The sequence below is a fragment of the Lactuca saligna genome, chromosome 9, assembly GCF_052625555.1.
Source record: "Lactuca saligna cultivar CGN05327 chromosome 9, ASM5262555v1, whole genome shotgun sequence".
Classification (NCBI taxonomy): Eukaryota; Viridiplantae; Streptophyta; class Magnoliopsida; order Asterales; family Asteraceae; genus Lactuca; species Lactuca saligna.
The window spans coordinates 32,674,040-32,686,168 of NC_136425.1; the positions used below are offsets into that span (position 1 = coordinate 32,674,040).

Genomic DNA, 12,129 nt, shown 5'->3' on the forward strand with positions numbered 1-12,129 from the left:
AAAGAAAACATGAGGAAGTGTACGATTACGCCTTTGTCTTCCTGCAATCATCAGAGGTACCTGAAACATAAGAAAAACTATAAGCCCAAAGCTTAGTGAATTTCACCAAAATACCAACTCAATACAAAACCAGAATAATAATCATAAACAACATGCATACAGAGCCTTCGGTCTGACTGGAATGCCCCACCGGGTTGCAGTCTATCTGGTACGCCTATAGAACCTTAAACATGACGGGTACGCCACACCGAGCCTTCAGCCTATCTGGAACATTCTCCGGGCCTTCGGCCTTACTGGTACGCCCCATTGGCCTTCAGTCTAACCGAGACGCCCTAATTTTGTTGGCCTTCAGCACCAAGCAGGTCCACCTCACCCCAATCGCCATCACATGTCAACATACATCATATCAAACACTAGCTAGCATGTATAAACAGTCATAAATCTAACAAATTACTAATCATAGCATCATCATATATACCATGATACAAAATCTAACAGATCACTACACATATCACTATACTTTTGGTTTACTAGTAAACACGTTGTGTTTCGTTAGCATTCATACGGTCGGGAAAACCCCAGCCAACACGCTGTGTTTGCGCGAGTTCCAGCGGTATACATTCAGTTGTTTCCTTCAACTCTAGGGACTCAAGGGATTAGATCTAGACCCAAATGCTATCAAGAAGGATAAAGTTTCCAACTTTATCCGTTGGGACTACTCCAAGGGTCCAAAAACCCATCCACAAGGCTTGAAGATTCAAGGGCTTAACCAATAAGCACTAAATCCTTAAAGTATGGAACTCATACTTTCCATAAGAGATTCTAGTACCAAAACCATCCCAAAGGTCAGTGCTTTATACACATGCATGTCCAATGCATGTCTTGAACCCAAAATAGGTCAAAATGGGGATTTATGACCTACTCTCCATGCATGGCATCAAAACTCTACCATAGGTTATATCTAAGACTCTACATAGTCACTTAAACCTGGAGATTCATAAAGTTGCTAACTTTATGAGATCCAACCATTCACTCACTCAAGAACAACAAGTAAAAGGTACAAAACTCAAGATCTACCAACATAGAGGAATAAAAATCAGATCTTGGACACTTACAAGGTCCAAAAGAGTGCCAAACTAAAAGATCAGGGCTTGCTTGTTGGATCCTTGCTTCCTTCTTTCCACTTCTTTCTTCTTTAGCTCCAAAAAACACCACACTAGCCCACAAATGAGAGGGAAAGATGATTAGGGTTCTCAAGGGTCGATATGGGGAGTTGGAGGTTGATAAAAGACCAGGCCTTAGAACTTAAGGAGATTATATAAGGTGCAAAACCCTAAAAATTAGGGTTTTCTCAACCAATAGCCAACACGCCGTGTTTACCCACCAACACGCCGTGTTGGTCCATAAAAACACGCGGCCCAAAAGTTCCTCAACACGTCATGGTGAGGCTTCATCACATCGTGTTCCAAAGGAAAAATCATGCACAAATGGAATAAATCTCATACCTGGAAATTGGGATGTTACATTACTTGTTTCTTGTCAGCTCACCATTCGTTTCTACATAAAGTAAGAAGATGGATGTGTATATTAGTTTGAAGCAACATAGAGCATTCTTATACATTATACCATTCACTATACCATCATTTTTCTTCTTCTATTTATTGTCTTTCGAAGAGCATAACCTGCAGGCAAACATCTACAATAACTAGAGTCCATCTACCCTTTACATGAATTAGTGAAATAAAACGTCCACCATTAGATTTGAAACTCAAACCATATAGCAGATGCACCACGTCCTTGGCTAGATGTTGTTGCCCCTAGGGATTAAGAAAACCCATCTCCGGGACTTAAGCATAGATCCCACATCGATATGTACATGGCCTGTCGGAACACATCGGTATACATGGTAGCTCAAGACTGCTCTTCCTTACCTAATTCCAAAATAAGATGTCATTATCAATGGAGATCATATGACTACCAAAGGTCATGTCAAACACCTCTAAAACATAACACTTATCTCCGTAAATATAAAATCAAGATCCAACCCCCCTGGTTTACTTCTATATCGCTTAACTGGACACACAATAACTTCTCAATAAAAATTTGCACGACCCGATTGACCCGAACTATTGCTTCCTTTTTCCATTTGTGTCTTGATTATATGTATGTCTTCCACCGGAAAAAAAAAAACACGAAAACTTGAACCTGTTTGTGATTTCCTTTTCAGGGACTAAAATCCTTTTCCTCATATCTTTTTGTTGTATGCTTACTGAAACACTAACTGCGCTACCCTCATATTCTTTTTTTCACTTTTCTTTGTACGAACCAGATCCTCGTACATCTCGTTATTTTCTATAAGGATAATGTCTAAGATCATCTTTGTTTGATATGCCTATTACCGGTCTGATAGTAGGTTGGGTCCAACTCAATCAGATTAATATTGTTTGATAATACAATTAGTAGTGTTTGATTCAATCCTTGGCATATGATATGCCTCTTATTGGTCATATAAAATATTGTGTCTAACTTAGGTGTTGTTTGATTTTCTGAAGCAAAAATTCATGAAGTCTGCGGACCACCTCTGCAACCCTCTGCAGTAGAAGAGGTGGACCAAACGGCTGCAGACTATAATAAGAAGCGTGTTTGTTTTTTTAATATCTGCATACTGCTGCAGATATTAAAAAATTAAAATAAACTAATTTTATAAACCGAAAATAGCTTTTTTAATACGTAAAATTTAATAATGTATAACATTTCGGTAAAAATTTATGATATTTCAGTAAAAAAGAATGATATTTCAACAAAAAATAAAGATGTTTTCAGTAAAAAAATAATGATATTTCTTCAAAAAATTATCATTATTGAATATAAAAAAAATGAAAAATAAATTCAATAAGAATAAACGAAAAAAAAAAGGGAAAAAAAATGTGAAATAAAATTTTAATAACATATAATCAAAATTTCAATAAAAAAAGAAGAAGAGGTTGGAAGAAACAGTATAAGTGCTGCGCCAAACAGAACACGCGCAGAGGTTTTTAACTCAGAAGACTTCTAAAAAACAAACAGCTGCGAGATGAAAAGTGTTGCGCGTGTGCTGCGCCGCGCAGCAGTAAGAGGTTTGAAGAGGTTTTTTCCAAAAAAACAAACAGCACCTTAATCAACAATTATCAAACAACTCTTAGTCATATTCTATGTACCAACAAGTCCATGTATATATAGATATAAATTTTCATTAATCATAAATATTAGAATGACCAACTACCAACTACAGTTGGTCATTCGCATTACGGTGACCAGAGTGTGTGTATATATATATATATATATATATATATATATATATATATATATATATATATATATATGTTACTATTAAGCGTTCAGTACTATTATAATCATCACATCACATGTGATAATCAAGTTCATGTACATTTTACAAGCAATGTGATAATGATATAACATGAAAGAAATAGAATTATAAAATAATGAAGAAACAGGTTTATCTAGTTAGAGCATTATTACAAAAGAGTATACAAAGTTTGGGCATGAAGTAACATATAATTTATCCCCATAAAACAAAACAATCTACCATTAATTAACCCTCCTACAAACATCATATGAAGTCAACTCCCCATCTCCCATCTCCCAACACCAACACCAACAAAACAAAATCGTATTGACAAATGGCAAGATCTAAAATCTGATTCCATGTGCATTTTAAGATTATGTGGAATATCTATCACACACATGACACATCAGCGTCTCTACATACAAATCCATCAATCACCCGAAACATATCCTTTGCTTTCATAATACCTTCTCTCACTTTCCCCCTTCCTATCATTACGTTTCTAAACCCAAACAAAAATAAAAATACAGTTAGTGTGCAAATGACGTAAATGCCCTTGGTGTAATAAAATGAAGTGAAGAAATGGAACCTGATAAGCTTCATGATTTGATACGATCCTTTTAATGATTGTGCTAGTTGTGATATCCAAAGGACTTTCCAACACTTTAAATATGTCCATACTTTTTGGAACATTATATGGATTACGATTATCCTGTCATCACACAATATCAACAAAACATAATAAAAACAAAATCAAAAATTAAAAATAAAAACTTTTTGGATGATAAGATACCTTTTCAAAATCATCATCTTCTGCCACTGTCCCATGGACAACTAATGAGATATTAAAGGTTGTAATCTACATACATCATCATGAAAATGAATAATTCAGCAATTTGTAAAAAAAATAAAAAATTAGAAATTAGTTTTTACCATATCCTTTGAGACCTCCCATGGAGCACCAATGATGACCTCATCAACATAACGACAAGCAAGAACACTTAAGCTTCTTTCATGGAGATTCATGATTGGCCTATGTGCTCCTCTATTCACACTGAAAAACAATAATTTCTTCAAATCCATCAATCAAAGGAATTCGATTCCATAACCATTTCCAACCAAACACAAGAGATTGGAATGGAATTCAATTCCAATTCAATTTGGAGGGTAGTGGAAGGGTACCCAAATTCTAGATAGTGGAAGACAAAAAGTTGCCCTTGGTTGACAATAAGGTAGTGGTTAATAACTTTAAGAACATTACTCAATTTACTATTGGATATAGGATCAATGATCACATTAGCCTCAAATATATCAACTCTATGAAGGACAAGTCAAATAAGGTCATGCTTATTCTTATGGATGTAACTAAAAGAGGAAGCATTATAGAAATCAGAAAAACATAGACAATCTTATTTCTTATTGGTTCAGGGGCATTTTAGGCATTTGCCTAAATTTTAGTGGCTGCAACAACAGAGTATTTATAAGACTCTTTCTACCTCACAGTTTGATCTGTGTGAATCCCAACAAGTAAAAAATCTCCAAGCCCACGAGCAAGTCTTAAAATCTGTGAATACAAATTACAAAACATACAAATTTAAACAAGGAAACATACAATTATGACATGTAAATGTGAAAAAGATTAAACTTAAATCAGTTTCTATGAAGTTATGAAGTGGATTTATTATGAGAATCAGACTACCTCCACATGTCCAGCATGAAACAAATCAAAAGCACCATCTATATAAACTATACGAGCATCAGGTCCAGCAGCCTAAAGAAATACAACAATCCAAATATTATTGCAACTTGAAAAAAACAAGAAAATACTTATTATTATTATTATTATTACCTTTTCATTAGAAAATTGAACAATCCTGCGAGATGTAGGAAGAAAATGAGAGACACGGGTCCCACTCCCTGAGCCAGCATCATCAAATTTCTTCTGTCCATGGCCATGGCTAAACTGTCTCTGCAAGGAAGCATGACTAGGGCTATCACCACTTGTCCTCTCTCTTACACATAGAAGCATCCTCCCTATTTAACCAAATATTATGTAAGATAAGTTTTTTGACTTAATGGGGAAATGACTTAATCTGTTGAGTTGTATAGTATGATATATATATGCATACCAACAATGTCTGTGCTTGAGACTCCTTCTGTTCGTTTGATTTGTTTATATCGACCTGCTTTCTTTGCAAGGGCATATGCGTCAGTTCCATCAGGGAGAATGCATGGATCATCTCCATGAATGATGTAATCTATGTTGTATTCATCAAAAAGCTTCCTCATGAATTCTTCAGTTATGGCATATGGTGCATCTGGAATGACTTCATCTACCCATTTCACAGCACTCACCATAATCATCCTAAGATAAGAACACAAGCTTTAGAAACTATATCATGTTTCATTCACTGCTAATCCTAAGCTCACATAAAGGCTCTTCATTTATCGTATGTTGTGTTCCCTTTTAGATTTACTACTAATTTCCACTCTAATTTATATATAAATGAAAATACATCATTGGACAAGCACTATAAATCATTATCCATGAAAGATTTCCAGGAAAAGAGACAGAACAGCTAAAAACGTACAATAATTTAAGCAAATGCATCAACTATATACACACTAGAAACAATGCATGTAGTTTAATTTTGAAAGAATCAGCGTCTGCATCAATCTTCAAAGTAAACAAGAGAACAGCATTGCGCCGAATGGGATCTAAGAGGAACCCTCGTAAGGGAAAAGGCTACCAATTCACCATGAGACCAACACAGAACATTTTCACAGAAAAGGTAATTTGGTAAAGGGAAAAGCAGGAATTTTGATTGAAAATGAAGAGAACCTTTCATGAAGAGGGGTAACCGGAGGGCCTTTGTTTGCAATGATTTCAGCATCGCTGACAACGCCAACAATCAATTGATCTCCGAGAGCACGTGCTTGGCGGAGTGCGTTGCAGTGGCCATAATGCATCATATCAAAGCAGCCATCCATGTATACACGAATGGGCCTCTTCTTCTTCCTCCCGATAATACTCAGAGGGGAGAGCTCCGGCCAAGCAGCGCATAACCCCATAACCGATAGCCCTGCCACCAAACCTCCGATCAACCATGTCGCTAGAAACCGCTTCGAGTTCTCTAGACCTGTATCCGAACCCATCTTTTCTGATTCGACACGATTATTCAAGAATCTCTCTCTCTCTCTCTCTATTATGTGTTCGTTTTTGGCCCTTTATTCTCTAAAATGTGGTTTGGCTTTTCTTTATTCCTTTTTCCTCTTTATATTCTCTCCCCTCTGGATATGCCCAAAATGTCTTTTGATCTATCAAGTTTTTTCTTTAATGTCCCAAAAAGGCAAAAAGAAGTATTTTGATTTTAACTTATTTTTATAAAATTAGGGTTTCTGATGTATAGAAGTAATAAGTATGGTCGTATTTGCATCGTTTGTCATTTTCGTTTTAATTGCATAATTTAATTTTCTTTAAGAGTATTTATAACAAAATTGATAGTTTTATGTCGGCTATTGCCGATCAATCTAGTATTTGAATATATGTCGACTACATGTCATTTTTTTTTTCTTTTTCTTTTTTCTTTTTGGCCTTTGCTTTTATGTTTTTTTTAGGAATTCCCTTTTTGTTTTTTTGTTAAACTCATTGTTTATTGCGTGATTTCAAGGATGGGTTGGGTGGTAACACAAAGTGAATTCCTTGGGGTGATTTCAAGGGTTTAAGGATGTTGGTAGTGAAGACGCTGAAAAAGAATTATGACAAGGAGTCAAGAAAATTGAATTCCTCTCGTACGGATTGGAATCTAGAAATCAGGAGTAAGGATGAGCAAAGGAACCGACCCGGCTGGAACCGATCTGAACCGGATCCGGCCCAGGAACCAAAGTCGGCAGAAATTAAGAAACGAACCAGACTGTCGGTTCCCGGTTCCTATCGGTTATTGTCGTGTCTTCAATGTTAGAACAAGTAATCGAGAAATAGCAACATACGGTTCCGGTTTTTGCCAGTTCTACCGGTTTTCGGTTCAAAAATCCACAAAAATATCGTCCCGACCGTAGCCCGACCGGTTCAATCGGGTTCCGGTTCTAGCACCAATTCCGATCAGTTCCTCGGTCCAAATGTTCATCCCTAATCGGGAGGGAGGTAGAAAAAGACGTGTGTAGGGAATGATATCAAAATTTAGAAGAAGCTACAAAAAAAAAAAAAAAAAAAAAAAAAAAAACAATACTCGTTGTTTGCTTTTGTTTCAAAATGGTAGATGATCAAATAAACAATAAAGATGAAGAAGTCATGTCGTTTCAAATTTGTTGTTTAGTTTTGTTTTAGGTTTGTAGAGGTGGAATAAAAATCGATAGGGGTTGCATAAAATACACATCGGGAGGGGGTGAAATAATAATCGGACAATAATAAAATCCTATCATACATACACCCTATTAGAAAACGCCAGTCGATGAATTCAAAATCTTGTCATAGAATGCAAAGAAGGTGTAGGATTATGTTAATGGGTCTCATTGATATTTGTCTTCTACAACATTGAACTTTATAAGGTTTGTAACTATTTTAAAAGTGATGACAATACCCATATTTGTATTGATATTGTTAGTGATTAGGATTTATGCTCAAGTCCTTTAGAGTTTAGATATTATTTATATATTTGTATGTAATTGTCTTTTGAGTATCAATCAATCTATTATCTAACATAGTATCAGAGCTCTAGGTTAAAACACTACTGCTGACCACAACCCGCAACCACCACCCTCCACCTCTGACCACCTTCTCTAATAATCGCCAGAGATGCTTTCATTATGTTCCATATTTTTTTCTCCTTCTTCTATTCTCCGCCTAAATAATAAATCAGTCGTCGGCACCAAACCAAAACTTTTTCAGCACTTCTTTTGTTGCCTTGCTTACTTTTGCCTTCTCCTCGTATGACACATGTCACTAAGCATTCTGCCTTCACCTCAGATGGTTCCTTCTCCATATTTCTTTTTCGATCCAGTCTCTTCTAATGCTGTTGTTGCTTTCCTTTGATGGTTCCTTCTCCTTCGCGCAGCCTCTGATATACAGTCATCTCTTTCTCTATCAACATTGCAAACGTTAATCTCGTCGGAATTGGCTCCGTCCGTCGTAACTCAAGCCCTCTTTCTTTCTCGTTGTCTTTATCTGATCTCATCTGATGTCGGTTGCATGATCATCGTCACTCTTCTCTTCTTATACAATGGGATCACCTCTATTTGCCGCTTCTTCTCTGACGAGCAGTCGATGTTAGTTGTCATCTTCAGAGCTCTACCACCACTGCAACCACTATCTTCATCTAGTTTTTATGTTTCTTTTTTTAGTTTAATTGTCTTCTCCCGATCAAACTACGGGGGGATGTTAGTGATTAGGGTTTAGGCCCAAGCCTTTTAGGGTTTAATCCATTAGGGTTTATGTATTCTCTATATATTTTTATGTAATTGTCTTTGAGATTCAACCAATCTATTATCCAAATACGAGTGTATGTATTGGGTCGAGGTGGGTTATTGGACTGATGGAAGTACATTACCTTTATATGTAATGTAAGACTTGTGTGTTGCTATTAATGAAATAGGTATTTTATAGTGTTCAAACTTTTATACCTTCTTTTTAGGGTATAATGTGATTGGGAAATTAGGGCTATCAAATCGGGCAGTCGTGTCATGTTTTTGTCTAATACGACACGACACAAATGTTTTGTATAACACGAATATGACACGACACGATGTCGTGTTTTTTTCTTTAACACGAAAACGAAGCAATTAAAACACGACGACACGACACGACAAAGATAATATTGCATAACTATTAGTATATTTCATTCATACTTAAAGATATATAACACGATAAAAACGCCAAACACGAAAAACCCGACAACCACATGCTTAATCGTGTTAATTTATGAACACGAACATGACACGAACACGAATTCGAATTTGATTTCGTCCCGATTTTGTTTCGTTTCGTGTATTTTTGTCGTGTCGTGTCATAAATTGTTACCCCTATAGGAAATCTCTAGAAAAGTCCTAAAATTTTACCCTAGTTTACAAAAAAGTCTAAAACTAAATTTTTTTATGAAAAAGCATGAATTACCAGTAAAAATTGCGATTTAACCACATTTTTCCAGTTTACCGGTTTCTATACTTACATGTTTCATTAAAGTCTCATTATTTTATACTAATATACGAATAAGTCTCAAACTAAAATTTAGTGATGACTTGATTATTTTCTCCATTTAACATACATTTTACCGGTTTCATTGTTGATTTGGACGCCAAGTCATTAAATGATCTGATGAGATGTATATGTTGGGTTATATAATGTTATGTTTACCATAAAACTTGATATTTTGATATATTGTATATTTTTTCGAATATAAAATGCATCCAACGAAGACTACAATAATTACGTTTATAAGAAATTTTAAATTGTCTATCTAATCTTATCTAACCCAATATATCCATCTCATTATACATCAGCTCATGTTTTGCCTATTTTTTCTTACCATCTTATCTACTAATTTAATAACTACGTGTTTAAATCAGCAATGAAACCAATAAAATACATGTTTGATGGAGAAAATTGCTAAATCATCACTAAATTTTAGTTTGAGACTTATTCGTAAATTATGATAAAATAATGAGACTTTAATGAAACAAGTAAGTAATGAAACCAGTAAACCGGAAAATTTTGTTAAATCGTCATTTTTACTGGCAATTCATATTTTTTCGTAAACAAATTTTAGTTTATGACTTTTTTGTAAATTAGGGTAAAGTTTTAGGACTTTCCTCTAATGTGATATTAATTAGTTATTATGTTTGATGAGATGGTACTTAGAAAGTATGGGCATCCACAATCTATTGAACTCTATAGAGTTAAATGGATTATCATATCATCTATTAAACATTTATACAGCATCCCCACAATCCATTAAACAATTATTCAATCTTAATCATCATTTTATCTCTTCTATTAAACCATTCAACTCTTTCATTCAATCCTACTTCATGTCATCATCCACACTCCATTCAACTATTATTTAATCCTAATCATTATCACATTCAACTCTTATACTACTTGTATTGTGGATGCTCTAAGTGGTAAGAAATTCCAAATGTATGTACCAAGTATCGGCTCATAATGTAAGTATTATTTTTCTATAGCTTTGATAATTGACATATGTAGTTGAGGCGAGAAGAATAAGTATGCAAATAAACAAATAAATAATATTTGCATGTGTTACTTTATGTGTATCATCATAGCATGCTAAAGCAATACCAACTTTTCATTAATCACATTTCGGTCGTAAATGAAAAATGGATAGCACCGATCCTGAAAAATGAAATATTCTTAAATGTCAGGAAGAACAAGAAAAAAACGGCCCTTATCTTTATTATAGTTTTGTATTTTTAAATAAAAATATATAATGAAAAGAAATTAAGTCTTGTGCAGCTGCCTTCTAAACCGCCCATGAAAGTGGATGAACACTATGTTTATTATTTAAGTATTAATTGATCTCTTATAATGGTTATATGGTGAAACCATTTAAAGGAACAAATAATTATTATTTGAATACTAATACATAAAATAATATGATATTTTGTTTCGATTGTATTCATTTGAAACTTTCAAAATTAAATCATAATATATATATATATATATATATATATATATATATATATATATATATATATATATATATATATATATATATATAATGGATGTAGATTATGCTGCTAAGGTTTAGAAAAAAATTCAAATGCTTTTAGATCTTTAAAACTGGCAAATATCATTAAAAAAAGCCACATAGCTAGCAAGATGCTGGTAAGGGAAAAAGAGTACAAATGCTTTTAGATGTAAGTCCTTTTTTTGCCATCTTTTGAAATTAAATCATAATATTATAAAAATTGTTATGTTTAGATTGATGTATAATTATAGAAATTATTTTAGCATTATTGAAACACTTAATATATGATAGTTGATCCTTGAGAAAAATATGATCATGAAGAATCATGCAAAAACGAAAATATGGACATAAAACAATTTTTTTGACTAAAAACATGACGAAGATGTATGCAATTGCATTACAAACACACACACATATTATCTTTATTATTCTTCATAGAGATGTATTAAGATTTTTTTTTTAGGAAAATTTCAAATCTTCCAAAATTTTCAATTTGTAAAAGCATACAAAGAGAATCCAATGCAACTAACCACAAGTAGTATATTTCCAAGTTATGTTTTTTTTAAATCATATATTAAGGTGCTTAGAAGTGCATTTTTAATTCATAAATGAGGTTTTTTAGCTTCTAAGTTGAGTTAAATTAAAAAGATCAACAATTGGAACAGATAGTCTAAATTGAAATTTTAAATTTTGTTTTTGAACTTTTGGTTTTTCTCATTTGATAACTAATTTGATTTTGGTTTTTTTTTTCTTGGTTGTGTTATGATCGTATTTAGTTCTATTTGATTTGTGTTCGAACAGTTTTAAACCAAGTTCCCAAAATCGAAGAAACCATAAATCCTATCAATGACCCCACTAATTAACTATATGATTTACTCCGTATTTGAGATTATAATAATCATTGGGTAACATAAATTGGTGTTTTTACAATCCAAGATATTTTACTTTAATTTCGTAAGACATGTCTTTTGTATCGAAAGAATTCATATTTGATTGATTTAATTCACATCTTTAATTTCCAACATTTTAATGAACATCTCTTTTGTATCATTAACAAGCATTAAAAAAAAAAAAAACGCA

The 12,129-nt window shown here is 33.7% G+C and overlaps 1 protein-coding gene across 1 annotated transcript; it reads right to left on the minus strand.

Moving 5' to 3' along the window:
- Positions 1-3,480: 3,480 nt before the first annotated feature.
- LOC145017434 (ethanolamine-phosphate cytidylyltransferase-like) lies at positions 3,481-6,632 on the minus strand. The gene is made up of 9 exons (XM_078975466.1): positions 6,189-6,632; positions 5,476-5,711; positions 5,196-5,380; positions 5,046-5,117; positions 4,843-4,910; positions 4,280-4,400; positions 4,140-4,205; positions 3,936-4,058; positions 3,481-3,848 (listed from the first exon to the last, which is right to left on the minus strand). The coding sequence occupies exons 1-9, from the start codon at positions 6,500-6,502 to the stop codon at positions 3,777-3,779; spliced, it is 1,257 nt and encodes a 418-aa protein (XP_078831592.1). The 5' UTR covers positions 6,503-6,632; the 3' UTR covers positions 3,481-3,776.
- Positions 6,633-12,129: the final 5,497 nt, after the last annotated feature.